This window comes from Oncorhynchus tshawytscha, linkage group LG31, assembly GCF_018296145.1.
Source record: "Oncorhynchus tshawytscha isolate Ot180627B linkage group LG31, Otsh_v2.0, whole genome shotgun sequence".
Taxonomy (NCBI): Eukaryota; Metazoa; Chordata; class Actinopteri; order Salmoniformes; family Salmonidae; genus Oncorhynchus; species Oncorhynchus tshawytscha.
Window position 1 is genome coordinate 10506755 of NC_056459.1, and position 16465 is coordinate 10523219.

General features: G+C 42.8%; 1 protein-coding gene and 1 pseudogene across 1 annotated transcript; one reads left to right on the top strand and one right to left on the bottom strand.

The window, feature by feature from the left end:
- Positions 1 to 1180: 1180 nt before the first annotated feature.
- On the bottom strand, positions 1181 to 3096 carry LOC121841461 (annotated as a pseudogene).
- Positions 3097 to 12836: 9740 nt separating this feature from the next.
- On the top strand, positions 12837 to 16192 carry LOC112229729. The gene is made up of 3 exons (XM_024395726.1): positions 12837 to 12948; positions 13634 to 13685; positions 13960 to 16192. Exons 1-3 carry the CDS (start codon positions 12879 to 12881, stop codon positions 15980 to 15982), a joined length of 2145 nt encoding a protein of 714 aa, XP_024251494.1. The 5' UTR covers positions 12837 to 12878; the 3' UTR covers positions 15983 to 16192.
- The last annotated feature ends 273 nt before the right edge of the window (positions 16193 to 16465 follow it).

Sequence of the window (16465 nt, forward strand, 5' to 3'; positions counted from 1 at the left end):
GAAACATCTCCCAGTCCACGTGATGGAAGCAGTCTTGGAGTGTGGAGTCAGCTTGGTCGGACCAGCGTTGGACAGACCTCAGCGTGGGAGCTTCTTGTTTTAGTTTCTGTCTGTAGGCAGGGATCAACAAAATGGAGTCGTGGTCAGCTTTTCCGGGGCGGGGCAGGGCCTTATATGCGTCGCGGAAGTTAGAGTAACAATGATCCAGGGTCTTTCCACCCCTGGTTGCGCAATCGATATGCTGATAAAATTTAGGGAGTCTTGTTTTCAGATTAGCCTTGTTAAAATCCCCAGCTACAATGAATGCAGCCTCCGGATAAATCGTTTCCAGTTTGCAGAGAGTTAAATAAAGTTCGTTCAGAGCCATCGATGTGTCTGCTTGGGGGGATATATACGGCTGTGATTATAATCGAAGAGAATTCTCTTGGTAGATAATGCGGTCTACATTTGATTGTGAGGAATTCTAAATCAGGTGAACAGAAGGATTTGAGTTCCTGTATGTTTCTTTCATCACACCATGTCACGTTGGCCATAAGGCATACGCCCCCCCGTCTTCTTACCAGAAAGATGTTTGTTTCTGTCGGCGCGATGCGTGGAGAAACCCGCTGGCTGCACCGCTCGGATTGCGTCTCTCCAGTTAGCCATGTTTCCGTGAAGCAGAGAACGTTACAGTCTCTGATGTCCCTCTGGAATGCTACCCTTGCTCGGATTTCATCAACCTTGTTGTCAAGAGACTGGACATTGGCAAGAAGAATGCTAGGGAGTGGTGCACGATGTGCCCGTCTCCGGAGTCTGACCAGAAGACCGCTCGTTTCCCTCTTTTTCTGAGTCGTTTTTTTTTTTTTTTTTGGTCGCTGCATGTGATCCACTCGGTTACACTGGTTGTAAGGCAGAACACAGGATCCGCATCGCGAAAAACATATTCTTGGTCGTACTGACGGTGAGTTGACGCTGATCTTATATTCAGTAGTTCTTCTCGGCTGTATGTAATGAAACCTAAGATGACCTGGGGTACTAGTGTAAGAAATAACACGTAAAAAAAACAAAAAACTGCATAGTTTCCTAGGAACGCGAAGCGAGGCGGCCATCTCTGTCGGCGCCGGAAGTTATAGTGTCTATATGTAACCCTAGGCCTATATGTAGTGTCTATATGTAACCCTAGGCCTATATGTAGTGTCTATATGTAACCCTAGGCCTATATGTAGTGTCTATATGTAACCCTAGGCCTATATGTACCTATCTGACAGGACTCTGAGCATTTCTTGATCAGGGCGTTTTCAAGGATGTACTCCTCCACTGCTTTCTTCAGCCCAGGTTGAGCAGGATGTCCACTTTTCAACAGGAAGTGAAGGGGCTTAAGGAAGTAGTGCACCACGTCAGGGATCGTTTTCAAGGACTCCAGCCACTCTTTGTAGGCGTTTGCGTCCAACGCACCTGAGAACAGCAGGTCGCCTCCATTTAGTACCCCTCCTTTAATTTCCGAGTGGCGGTCACTGAACATGCTGCTGAAACTTCTGTTGGTGCCAAGTTTCTTCTTTAGTTCATTACAGTAGTGAAGCTCGGCGGTCAAACTAGAGCTGAATTGATATGACAAGGAGGCCTCGACATCGAGACAGTCTTTCACTGCAGTGACTGTCACTCCGTTCATAGTCGCCTGACAAGACTTGATGGAAGTTACAGCGCTCACTTTCCCTCCCAGGTTGACTTGAGAGGTGAAATTATGAAATGTATGTGTCTATCAGGTTTCTATAGGCCAGCTTAGAAATGAGGTCATAAACAGTGGGGAGCTTCTTCACCGAATTCAGAAATTGTTTGTGAAGAGGAGGATCTTCGACCAGGCTATATCTGAGGAAAAAAGTGACAATGGTTTGGTTAACATTTAACAATCGGTTGTATTTTAGTCTTTAATAGCAGTGAAGTTGAACGCAATTGGTAAGCATGTGATGGTATTGTATGTGATCTTATCATGCAATGGATACACAATATTCATGAAAAGCATTATATTAGCCTCATTACAGCCTCTTTAAGAATCTTTTAGTTTTGTCACTGAAGTTGAGCGCATCACCTGTAGATGCTACAATGGACTTCATGCCTGGTGAAACTGTATCTGTCCTGCTTCGACTTTGCAATGGCATATGTTGCTTCTCTGGAATCTGTCCCTCCAATGATTGTCTTGAACTTTACTTGAGGAATCTCTAGGTCCAGGCCAAGTTTCCAGTTGTTGGTCACGGCTGAAGTTGTGGTATTGATGAGGGACTCACTGGATTCATAGATGCTGCTTGAGACGTCCCGCTTGCAGTCGGTGATGGCTCTCCAGTTTGCCATGGCTGCTGGAAGCTTCTGTTTTATTCCACCCAAACATAAATTGACAGCTAACTCGCAAGTGTCTCCCTCCCGCTCCCAATTTTCCATGTCGATCACATAAGAACCTTTTCGCTGCATCTTCACAATGTCGAAACCTTCCCCTGCCAGGTTGTAACCAGGGACAAACTCGGCCTGCTCACATTCCTGTGGCTTGCCAGGAATCTTTCCCCTCAAACTCTCTGCCAGGCACTGGAGTGTGCCTGCCCAGCAGATCAGTAGAAGTAGACACAGCTCCTTCATCACTCTTAAAGAAAAAAAGTAGAAGTAATCAAAGTAAGTAGAAGTAATCAAAACAGATTTTTCACCTAGTCAGCATCAGCTCTGGGATTTGAAACTGCAACCTTTTGGTCACTGGCTCAATGCTCTTAACCGCTAGGCTACCTGCCACCACACACTGTAGTGACACGCTGTAGTGAGCTTGTAATGGTCATTTATGAGTAAATGTGTTGTACTAATCCATTTGATCAGTGAAATGTATTGCTGTTCCAAGCACTACATATTTATCAATTACAGTACAGTGCACATGAAATAAAGTTTTAAGAAATAGGACAATATACCTTAAGATCTGTATGAAGAATTGTTGTCCTTCAGGTTTTATGACTAGAGATCAAAAGATAACATGTATAAAAATTGAGACTTCATATCATACCATGTGCTCTTTCTCTTGGAGATGTAAAACGAAGAGTTGTTTCTTGATTCTATACTGGATGAGAGAGAAGAGCCTTTAAATACACTGCTGGATAGCTTGAGGTTTTTTGCTGGTCATTTTCACAGAATATTTAGTGGCAAACCCCAAATTTCAATGCAACAAAAAAAAGTACATTCTCCTCTGTTGTAATTGGGTGACAAGTCAGTTGGTGGTTTTAGCATTAGAATGCAAACATTAAGAGTTTTAGGAGTTTGATTATGCAAATATGGTTCTGTTTCAAGTAAAACATATTTAAGGATGATTTCATATGGTTGAAAGACGTAGTTTTCATTTTACTTGGACAGTAATATCTTCAATGATGTTCTTGCTCTGTAATTTTTTAAAATCTAACACATCTTCCTTTGAGTCACTCACACATAATCTTTTCACACTTTACCCTCACTGCAGCCACCATTACTGGTACAGAGTGCTTCGTGCGACAGCTTGGACAGCAGTGTAACTCTGTGGGTGTCAGTGACTTCAGAATGCATGGATATTGCACTGGCTTCTCCTTAATGTTGCAAAATAAACCACTTCAGCCACAAAGGCCAGAGATGGAAACTGAACTGGTTGCTGAGGGGAAGGTGGGGGAGAGCAAGCTTAAAAACTGAGGGGGCAAAAATATGTTTATCGTAGGGCTCGACTGATGATTAGCGAATGGTGTGATGATACTGTAGGCCTATAGTCTAGGCCACATCCAGCATTTTGAAATATACAATGTTTTGAAAATATATGCATCCTCTTACATTTGATGTCCCATCTGTGTATTTTGTGTTACAGGAGCACATGTTCATAATGTAAAAGTTGACATCACATGATGTTAGCAGTGTAGCTAAGTGTTTCCAGTATTTGTTCAGTCAGAGCACAGGTGCAGTGAGTACAGCTTGTGTGCATGAAGAATACGGTAGTGTAGCTACTATACATCTCCTAGTACAAGTCAAAATGATTGAAATCAAACTAGTCAATTTGCTTTACCACAGTACTGGGACATTCACATTCTCCTACAGGATAAACTACTGCCAGTAGTACTACTAGTTGAAACGTTAAGTCACGATGACAGTACAGTGACATTGCATTGCTGATACATTGCTCTTCATGGTACATGTGACCATAACCATTATACATGCAGTGTAAATTCTCCACATTACAGTATCATCATGATCTGTTTATTTGTATTTTATTTTCCAGCCATGAAAATATTTATTAAAAACACTCTACTGATTTTGATGTTCTGAAAACACAAGACCTCATCATTACCCCCTCCCCCTCCCCCAATGCTTTATTAAATGTTGATTTAGGATGATCTAAGTCACATAGTGAAAACAAGATAAGAGCACAGAATCAATTTTGCTTGTATTTCATTACAGCCAAGAATGGGCAATTAGTCTTTCAGAGTACATGACTCTTTCCCTTTAATTTAAACCATTGTAGCACTAATGCCAAACACAAGTTTATCTTCCATGAGTTTTCACCTGTCTGCAAATTCAAGTAATTTCTCTTAGCTCCAACAACACCATTCAACTTATATCATCCCTGTAAATTCCTGTTTTCCTTTTAATCACATTTTAACAGAATGAGCAAACCTCAAGCACAAATAAACAGCATGTAGTTTTATCAGCATATCGAGATTGAAAAGTATGGCAAAGGAAAGCTCTCATGTATAGACTATCAAAATGCATTGACCTTACACAAACATTTGGGTTGCTAGGTGTTCGCGTTATACAACCAACCATCTGTCCTATGTAACCATATCAAACAAAACATACAGTATCATGCTAATTTGAGTATCCCGGATTTACATTTACTATGTCACGTCTGGTCTTGCAACATAAGACACCTTGAAATGCTTACTTACAACCCTTAACCAACAACGCAATTTTAAGAAAAAAATAAGTGTTCATTTTTTTTTTTTATCTAAAAAAGAAGACAAGTAGGAGGCCAGTATGTTGCAGTAAACTTTTATGGAATATATTTACAAAATACTACATATAGCAGCAGTCAGCATTATACATCAGGATGAACAACTGCACGCATTTTGACTACTAGTCTTCCTCAGGCAGCGTTGTAGAGGGAAGCTGATGTGGCGGGGCAAGTAAATGTCGCATGTCAGGAAAATAAATTATGTACAAAACATAAATATAACATGATCACGTTAATGTATAGAGGCAACATGAAAAATAAATGTATACAACGGAAGTGCGTAAAGGATAATCTATCACAGTTTTGCGCGTAAAAGACAATACATGCACTTGTGCATCAAACACGTTCTATAAAAAACAATACGCACACCATGGAGATTATCAAACTCAGAGGAACAAGGCAAATACAGAGTTGAGTAGTCAGTCTAAGGTCTACTGCAGTCTAATGCTCATTTACCTTACAATACATTCACCACCTGCAGTGTCACCACAAGGGTTGCGCCCTTGATCATGACTCTCAGTTCCATTACATTACACATACCAGTCATTGGACTAAGCCCTGTCATTGAGCAATCCGGTGTAGTGTCCGTTTCAATATGCCCAGGAATTCTATTTCCTCTGTGGCCTAAGAGCACATGTACACAGACAGTCGACTGTAATCCACTCTCCATCTCCTGTGATTGATTGTTTACACACAGAAAAACACAGCTAGCTCCTCTGAGTCAGGGGAAGGGCACCTTAACCAGACATTGGTAAATTTAAAGTGGAAAATCTCAATAGATTCTAATGAACTGTAACCCTAGGCCTATATGTAATGTCTATATATAACCGTAGGCCTATATGTAATGTCTATATATAACCGTAGGCCTATATGTAATGTCTATATGTAACCGTAGGCCTATATGTAGTGTCTATATGTAACCGTAGGCCTATATGTAATGTCTATATGTAACCCTAGGCCTATATGTACTGTCTATATGTAACCCTAGACCTATATGTACTGTCTATATGTAACCCTAGGCCTATATGTACTGTCTATATGTAAGCCTATATGTATTGCAGTGACGACCTGTCATTCAGGGCAGGTGGTGCCTGTTTTGCATGTCATTTTGGCATTAGTACCTGTCACATATCAGTTTTCAAACAATGTAAAAAAACAAATATTTTATTGAGTTAATAAAGCCCCATACAAACATTTTTGTTTGTTTCTTGAGTAAGGCAGCTCCAAAATGCAGGTGTTTAAGCCTAGCTCAGTGCTTTCTGTGGTGGTGGGGCAGCCAGCGGAAAATACGGAGTGTAGGGGTTGGTAAGGTTCTCTAGTTGCATCGTGATTGGCTCAGTGTTCTGCCACTCATGGGGACACTATGTCACTGCAAAATCTGCAGGTAGAGCTCGAAAATTCAAGCCCCTGGGTGCTGCCATAGTTACATTAGAAGTGCCCATCCAAGAAGGCTCAAGGTCATTGGCCACAGATAAAATTATGTCAAATCACGTTATAAAATTGAATCCAATTTGGTTTGTCACATGCGCCGAATCCAACAGGTGTAGACCTTACAGTGAAATGCTTACTTACAAGCCCTTAATAAACCAATAATGCAGTTTTAAGAAAATACCCCCCCCATAAAAAAATAGTTAAAGAGCAGCAGTAAATAACAATAGCAGGGCTATATACAGGGGTACCAGTTCAGAGTCAATTAGTCAATGTGCGGGGGCACCGTTGTCAAGGTTGTTGAGGTAATTATGTACATGCAGGTGGGGTTATTAAAGTGGTTATGCATCGATGATGACAGAGAGTAGCAGCATCATGGGGGGGTGCAAATGGTCTGGGTAGCCATTTGATGAACTGTTCAGGAGTCTTATGACTTGGGGGTAGAAGCAGTTTAGAAGCCTCTTGGACCTAGGCTTGGTGCTCCGGTACCGCTTGCCGTGCGGTAGCAGAGAGAACAGTCTGGCTGGAGTCTTTGACAATTTTTAGGGCCTTCCTCTGACACTGCCTGGTATAGAGGTGTACTGGGCCATAAGCACGACCTCAGAAGTGCCTTGCGGTCGGAGGCCAAGCAGTTGCCATACCAGGCAGTGAATCAACCCATCAGGATGCTCTCGATGGTGCAGCTGTAAAACCTTTTGAGGATCTGAGGACCCATGCCAAATCTTTTCAGTCTCTTGAGGGGGAATAGGTTTTGTCGTGCCCTCTTGACGACTGTCTTGGTGTTTTTGGACCATGTTAGTTTGTTGGTGATGTGGACGCCAAGGAACTTGAAGCTCTCAACGTGCTCCACTACAGCCTCGTCAATGAGAATGGGGGCGTGCTCGGTCATTTTCCTGTACAATCATCTCCTTTGACTTGATCACGTTGAGAGAGAGGTTGTTGTCCTTGCACCACACGGTCAGGTCTCTGACCTCCTCCCTACAGTCTGTCTCTTCATTGTCGGTAATCAGGCCTACCACTGATGTGTCCTCAGCAAAATTAATGATGGTGTTGGAGTTGTGCCTGGCTGTGCAGTCATGCGTGAACAGGGAGTACAGGAGGGGACTGAGCACGCACACGTCCTGGTAATCCGTCTGGCCCAGCGACCTTGTGAATGTTGGCCTGTTTAAAGGTCTTACTGACATCGGCTGAGGAGAGCTTGATCACACAGTCACCAGGAACAGCTGATGCTCTCATGCATGTTTCGGTGTTACTTGCCTCGAAGCGAGCATAGAAGCTATTTAGCTCATCTGGCAACTCTTGGCTGTGCTTCCCTTTGTAGTCTGTAATAGTTTGCAAGCCCTGCCACATCCGAGGAGCGTCGGAGCCGGTGTAGTACAATTCGATCTTAGTCCTGTATTGACGCTTTGCTTGTTTGATGGTTCGTCGGGGAGCATAGCACGATTTCATATAAGCTTCTGGGTTAAAGTCCCGCTCCTTGAAAGCGAATGTTGCCTGTAATCCATGGCTTCTGTTTGGGGTATGTACGTACAGTCACTGTGTGGACGACATCCTCAATGCACTTATTGATAAAGCCAGTGACTGATGTGGTGTACTCCTCAATGCCATCGGAAGAACCCCGGAACATATTCCAGTCTGTGCTAGCAAAACAGTCCAGTAGTTTAACATCTGCTTCATCTGACCACGTTTTTTATAGACTGAGTCACTGGTGCCCCCTGCTTTAATTTTTGCTTGTAAGCAGGAATTAGGAGGATAGAGTTATATATCTACCGTAGCTTTGATTGGATTGATCATGTCAACAACATACTTTCAAAATCGGAGCTAGCAAGCTAGACAAGCAGTCATCTTCATGAATCACGTCGACAATCTACTGGCAAATCCTTTTCAATCCTAGTCATATGAAGAAAAATTATAGATAAAAAGTATCAGTGCTCATTGGCCATTGGACATAAACATTACACAAGTTGTAAATTGCAAATTCAACAATGAGTGGTTTGGAAGGAATCAGTGGCTAACTGCAATAGTTGCAAAGCAATCACTAGCCTGCTATTCAGTGGAGTGGAAGTTTATTTCACCTTTATTCATTTAACCAGGTAGGCAAGTGGAGAACAAGTTCTCATTTACAATTGCGACCTGGCCAAGATATAGCAAAGCAGTTCAACACATACAACAACACAGAGTTACACATGGAGTAAAACAAACATACAGTCAATAATACAGTAGAAAATAAGTCTATATACAATGTGAGCAAATGAGGTGAGATAAGGGAGGTAAAGGCAAAAAAAGGCCATAGTGGCACTGTAAATACAATATAGCAAGTAAAACACTGGAATTTGCAGTGGAACAATGTGCAAGGTAGAGATAGAAATAATGGGGTGCAAAGGAGCAAAATAAATAAATACAGTAGGGGGAGAGGTAGTTGTTTGGGCTAAATTATAGATGGGCTATGTACAGGTGCAGTAATCTGTGAGCTGCTCTGACAGCTGGTGCTTAAAGCTAGTGAGGGAGAGAAGTGTTTCCAGTTTCAGAGATTTTTGTAGTTCATTCCAGTCATTGGCAGCAGAGAACTGGAAGGAGAGGCGGCCAAAGGAATAATTGGTTTTGGGGGTGACCAGAGAGATATACCTTCTGGAGCGCATGCTACAGTGGGTGCTGCTATGGTGACCAGCGATCTGAGATAAGGGGGGACTTTACCTAGCAGGGTCTTGTAGATGACCTGGAGCCAGTGGGTTTGGCGACGACTATGAAGCGAGGGCCAGCCAATAAGAGCGTACAGGTTGCAGTGGTGGGTAGTATATGGGGATTTGGTGATAAAACGGATGGCACTGTGATAGACTACATCCAATTTATTGAATAGGGTATTGGAGGCTATTTTGTAAATGACATCGCCGAAGTAGAGGATTGGTAGGGTGGTCAGTTTTACAAGGGTATGTTTGTCAACATGAGTAAAATATGCTTTGTTGTGAAATAGGAAGCCAATTCTAGATTTAACTTTGGATTGGAGATGTTTGATGTGAGTCTGGAAGGAGAGTTTATAGTCTCACCAGACACCTAGGTATTTGTAGTTGTCCACATATTCTAAGTCAGAACCGTCCAGAGTAGTGATGTTGGACGGGCGGGCAGGTGCAGGCAGCGATCGGTTGAAGAGCATGCATTTAGCTTTACTTGTATTTCAGAGCAATTGGAGGCCAAGGAAGGAGAGTTGTATGGCATTGAAGTCAAAAGCCTTGGCCAGATCAATGAATACGTCTGCACAGTATTGTTTCTTATCGATGGCGGTTAAGATATCGTTTAGGACCTTGAGCTTGGCTGAGGTGCACCCATGACCAGCTCTGAAACCAGACTGCACAGCGGAGAAGGTATGGTGGGATTCGAAATGGTCTGTAATCTGTTTGTTGACTTGGCTTTCGAAGACTTTAGAAAGGCAGGGTAGAATAGATATAGGTCTGTAGCAGTTTGGGTCAAGAGTGTCCCCCCTTTGAAGAGGGGGATGACCGCAGCTGCCTTCCAATCTTTGGGAATCTCAGATGGCACGAAAGAGAGGTTGAACAGGCTAGTAATAGCGGTTGCAACAATTTTGTCAGATAATTTTTTAGAAAGAAAGGGTCCAGATTGTCTAGCCCGGCTGATTTGTAGGGGTCCAGATTTTGCAGCTCTTTCTGAACATCAGCAGACTGGATTTGGGGAAGGCTTGGGCGAGTTGCTGTGGGTGTGTAGTGCTGTTGACCGGGGTAGGGTTAGCCAGGTGGAAAGCATGGCCAGCCGTAGAAAAATGCTCGAAATTCTCAATTATAGTGGATTTATCGGTGGTGACAGTATTTCCTATCCTCAGTGCAGTGGGCAGCTGGGAGGAGGTGTTCTTATTCTCCATGGACCTTAGTGTCCCAGAACTTTTTTGAGTTGTTTTGCAGGAAGTAAATTTCTGCTTGAAAAAGCTAGCCTTGGCTTTTCTAACTGCCTGTGTATATTGGTTTTTAGCTTCCCTGAAAAGTTGCATATCACATGGGCTGTTCGATGCTAATGCAGAACGCCATAGGATGTTTTTGTGTTGGTTAAGGGCAGTCAGGTCTGGAGAGAAGCAAGGGCTTTATCTGTACCTGGTTCTACATTTCTTGAATGGGGCATGCTTATTTAAGATGGTGAGGAAGGCATTTAAAATAAAAAAAACAGGCATCCTTTACTGACGGGATGAGGTCAATAACCTTCCAGGATACCCCGGCCAGGTCGATTAGAAAGGCCTGCTCGCTGAAGTGTTTCAGGGAGCGTTTGATAGTGATGAGTGGAGGTAGTTTGACCTCTGACCCATTACGGATGCAGGCAATGAGGCAGTGATCGCTGAGATCTTGGTTGAAAACAGCAACGAAAAGATGCTCGACTATGCATATAATTGACAGCTTTGGAAAGAAAACACTCTGACGTTTCCAAAACTGCAAAGATATTGTCTGTGAGTGCCACAGAACTAATGCTACAGGCGAAACCAAGATGAAATTTCATACAGGAAGTGCCCCAGATTTTGAATGCGCTGTGTTCCAATATCTCCTTATGGCTGTATATGGGTCACGAATGAGCTTAGACTTTCTGTCGTTTCCCCAAGGTGTCGACAGCATTGTGACGTATTTGTAGGCACATCATTGGAAGATTGACCTTAAGACTACATCTACCAGTTGGCCGCTTGGTGTCCTCCGTTGCAATTATTGCGTAATCTCCAGCTGCGTGTATTTTTCGTTTGCTTCGAGGAGAAACACAGCTGCCACGAATGATTTATCATCGAATTATTCTAAACAACGTTTGCCATGTTTCTGTCGATATTATGGAGTTAATTTGGTAAAAAGTTTGGCGTTGTAGAGACTGCATTTTTGGATTTTTTTTCTTAGCCAAACGTGTGGTAGAGGGGATCAATCCAATTGGCAAAATAGATATAGTTATAGTGACCCAAGAACATTTGTCCGATAGCAGCCGATAAGTCAGCTATCTGAATAAATCTAACGATTAGCGGGCCGCAGATGGGCGTTCAGGTAACGTTGCGACGGAGGGGCAATTGGATAACTCCCTCAGGCAGATAACGTCAGTAGACCAGTCGCGAAGGCTCTGCATCGGCAGTAAAACGGGTCCGGATAGGTGATTGTAGCCCAGGAGTGGCTGATGGAACTCTTCAGCTGGCTAGCTCCTGAATAATTGATGTTTGCTCCGGGATCAACGTAAGCCAATAGTCACACGGATAGCAGCTAGCTAGCTGCAAGATCCAGGTGTAAATGTCCAGAGCTTTCGGTTGAAATCCGGGGATATGGAGAGAAAAATAGGTCCGGTATGTTCTGGTCTGAGTCGCTTTTGTACAAAACTGGCAATAGCTTTTCGAGCTAAAGGATAGCTGATGACCATCAACCGTGGTTAGCTGAATACTAACGTCAGCCAGTAAACTGGCTAGCTTCTGGATAGCTTCTGGTTAGCTTCTGGAAGTGTGATCCAAGTTTGTGTTTAAGTATATTTAAAACCAAATACTTTTAGGCTTTTTCTCAAGTAGAATTTTACTGGGTAACTTTACTTTTATTTGAGTAACTTTCTATTAAAGTATCTATAATTTTACTCAAGTATGACAATTGGGTACTTTTTCCACAACTGCTAATTATGACGTTTCTGCGCTAAACTAAGTTGACTATTTTCTGAAATAGAACTCCCTTCAGTCCAGGATCCCGTAGTTCTTAAGTTGATTTCTCTCGTGAATTATTTGATTTCTCTCTAGAGAATTGGCACGTTGGGCTCACAAAAATACAGAATTAAATGGAATTCAAGTAATTGAACCAAAATCAGTCAATAATCGCACAGCACTATTTATTCAAGGCACAATGATCGCAATTAGGCCTATACTATCTCTTTTGAATAACTGCTTTTTCTTCATAAGGACACGTCTCAATTGCCTCTAAGAGGCCAGTATTTTACTGCAGGTAGCACCTGTTTTACTCCACCAGGTCCTTAGGCTACCATCACATGGGTCACAGCAGAGTGACATTTGAATCCACAACTCTATCCTCTCCAGAAATTTTGTTAATATGAACAACTGTGCACTATAGCTGTGCACTGTAATGCTAGAATACACATGTTGGAAGAAATATGACATTTCTCAATACTACCCCACTTTTCCTGAATGTTAACCATTGATGCCCATTTAACTAAATGTCTTATAAATTCCTAGACACACTCCCTAGAGTACCAACTATTCTTTGTTGTCTTTATTAAGGTTAAGTATATTCTTGTAGTGCAATCCGCACGTTCTCTGCTATTCTATGTCATGGTTAGCGTTTACCTTCTTCGTTATCTGGTTAAATTTGCCTTGAGTTATCACAGTCAAACAGTCACGTGTGTCCAAGAGCCAAACGTAACCGTCTTTGTATATAGCAACCACACCCCAGGAACCCTATTTGCCTATTTGTTGGCGATGATGAATGCAGCAGAAAGACTCTAAAACCCTTCGAGTGTTACAATGAGGACCTTAAGCTTTTCCCTTACCTTCATCCTCCAGTTGTCTTTGACCCCAAAGCCTTATGTTGCAGGTGAGATAAATACACTTCCTCTTCAACAACATGCATTTATTTGTTTGGGATATTCATTGGGTGTGTATGTTGTTTTGATCTAGTCTAGAATTATACTTTTTTTTTTCCCCAGATTTTTTTTGTTTTATTTTTTACAATAGAAATGACCTGACCATGTCAGTTGTAAATAGTCCCAATAGTACCATCCCTGAAATATTTGTTTTTTTGTTGTCTAGACAGTGGTCGGTTGAAGAGACATATTTCAGTATATTCTGTGCCAGAGAGTCACATACACTGTAACAGTACACAAAAACACAAGCATCAAAAAGGGTGAGGGTATTGCTGATAACCTTGCTTTACCTGAAAATATAGCAAGTTATATTGCATAGGCTTAAAGCCGTGATAAAACATTTTAAAAGAAGGAAATTACAATGGGATCATATTATATGCTATTACGTCAAAATGGGATACGGCTCGCTAAATTTCATTCAGCTAAAGTAAATTTGACCTGAAGTTCATTGCATTAATTTGCAGCTGCTAATGGGACTTTGACCAAATAAAAGTATACAGTACCAGTGTTCTTTATGTCTGAGCTAGCTCCAGCAAAGCGACAGCACACTAGACAGAGCCTATATGCCTTATACTCACAACAAGAGGTATCATGTGAGTTTTTGGTTTAAAATGCTTGTAATGTCTGTTTGCAAAGGAGTGGACTGGGAAACTCAGAATGTGGCATTTGAGTCCAATACAACTGATAGGTAAGGTATCAATAACATTTTCAAAACTTCTGTTCACCAGCATTTATTTCCAAATGTGTTTTGAATGCAGTTATTTGAATTGTGTAACGTGCATTATAGATTTTTTTTCAATGTGGTATTTCAATGATCCAGGTTTGATAAGCATCATTAGGGTGTAAAACTTTTTAGAACCTTTGTAGCATAATCCAAATAACATGCCTAAATCACCTTGTTGAAAATGAGGAACTATGAAGATATTGTTCTTTTTTTCTAACCAAAGTTTTGGTTTTGTCAGGTACATACTGCCACCAACTGAAAAGACTCCACAGGACCTTGTCTCCTCACTAACATACTCAGATACTGCATTATCCAGTGCTGATTTACATGAGCATGTCAAGCCACAGAAAGCCTGTGCAGTGCCCAATAGTGCCAAGTTGTGGCCCGTGAAAGCCCTTATCATGTCTGAGTCACATTGTAGGCTGTTTGGAAATGTCAGTGTTAGCCATATTATACCAAGGAGGTACTGTGAAAGTGGTTTGAAAATGATTTGGTCCCTCTTTCAATCAGAAGCTACTCGTTTGGTGGTGAAAGTAATAACACCTTTATTAGAGGTTGTCACAATGTCTTTACACTTGTTCTCTAGTCTTTTTAAGACAGTTACACCACAATCATTTGTCCAGATTGACTCTGATAGAATTGATCAACACAATACTGTATCTGAGGTAAATATGTCCTATGGTCATCAGAATATAGACCACCAGAATATAGTGATCCTGGAGGATGACCCTGTAGTGATGGAGTCAGCCTCCTTCCTCTTTGAGAAGCGCCCCTCTGTGTCGACTCTACTGAGGTACCACAAGGGGGCGCTGAAAGTCCTCAGGGGCTCTCAGACCCTTTTGACCAGAGACAGTCGTGTCGTACTGGTGGGTCATGGCAGCAAGGGCAGTGATGGTGTGGCCAGACTAGGAGGTTATGGGCCAGAGGAGCTTGCCAAAGTTGTGGTGGCCATGAAGATAGAAGATGGGCATCTGCACACCCTCAGCCTGGTGGGCTGTGCACTAGGAAAGGACCTCAAGTTTGCAGAGCGGCTGCTTCAAGCGCTCATCTCACTCAACGTGGAGACCAAACTGCACCTGAGGAGCTCAGCACTATCCGTCAGGCCCAACGGAGAGAAGGTGACCAGAGAGGAGGGGGTCTGGAGGCATAAAGACGGCAGTAAGAAAGTAATCGCCCAGCTGGACCAGAACGGTAACCTGCTGACCAGAGTGGAAGGAGACGACAGAGGACAGGTCATTCCCAACTACCAGGGGCACGCCCTATACATACAGACTTTAGAATGGCCGACCCACCCTCAAATGTTTGTCTCAGCAAACTTGCGTAAGAAGTACACCTCGATTGACTGTTTAGAGGGGCTTACATGGAGCCTGTTTTTTGAGGAAAATGAAAGAAGGCGCGCTCCAGATTACATCCCAGTGCACAAACAGGGGAACCTCACGTCCGTGTGGCTGGCTGACCACAAACCCATGGAAGACATACCCATCAAGCACCTCACCACCATTCTCGATCTGCTGGTGGAGATCAGGTACAATGCCAGGGAAGACACCGACTTTGACTTGTATTACGTTCTGAACGACTGCATCTTTAAGGTGCAGAGGAGAACCTTCTACGCCTCCCTGGTGGGGAAGTACATTCATTCTAACCATCTGGAAGAAATGGAGAAATTCACTGATGCTTTCAGGCACCAGAAGGAGGACTATTCCCTCCAAGAGCTTAGACAGGGCCTCAAGGCGTCCGAATTCAACAACTTCTGCCGCCAGACGTTCCAGCTGCAACGATGTGTCCAGGACTGTGAACGCTGGGGCCACTACTTCATGGCTGCTGTGTTCTCTGCATCTGTCCGAAACTTCCGCACATTCTCACTCTTCCTTATGAGTGTTATCGCTTGTGAGGTGGGCCGATCCCAAGGCTCTGACAGCTCACTCTGTACAGCCTTTGTTGGGGATGACCACCCTATGGTAGGGGACGACCCTTGGCTTGAACGCAGTAGACGCGGGTTCTATGGCTGCACGGTGGGCAAAGCTGAGGAGATGATGACCAAACGAGACACACTCGACTGGCTGGATCAGGTTGTTTCCAAGGAGAATGCCCTCTTTGCCAAGTCCAAGCAGATGATGAGTGGCGTCGACCACGACCAGGAGACAGAGCTTGATATCTTTGGGAGGGTCAAGGTCATGAATAAATATGTGTTTTCATCTTTCCTTGAATTCTTTCGAGGAACGCCAGAGGGGAAGAAGCTGGCAAGAGGATGCAGAGCTTGAGGATAGTACATGGCTTCTAGATGACCAAAACCCTATTCAACGAGATTGAAAATTGTAATAATTGTTACTGGCTAATATCTGTTAAATATGGGAGGCAAAATTATAGTTTAATTAATGTCTAATTAAGCAATATGGGCCAAGGGGGTGTGGTATATTGACCAATATTTCAAGACTAAGGGCTGTTCTTATGCACAACGTGAAGAGGAGTGCCTGGATACAACTCATGGCTGTGGTACAGTATATTGGCCATAAACCACAAACCCCTGAGTTGCCTTATTGCTATTATAAACTGGTTACCAACATAAATAGAATAGTAAACAAGTATTTTTGCATCATAGCCGTGGTATATTGTCTGATATACACACACGGCTAAAATGCTGTTTCAGCCAATCATCATCTAGGACCCAAACTACCTGGTTTATAATGAATGTCTCATGTCTATTTTAATCTCTATGGGCAAAATGCTGTTTCAAGAAACATTTG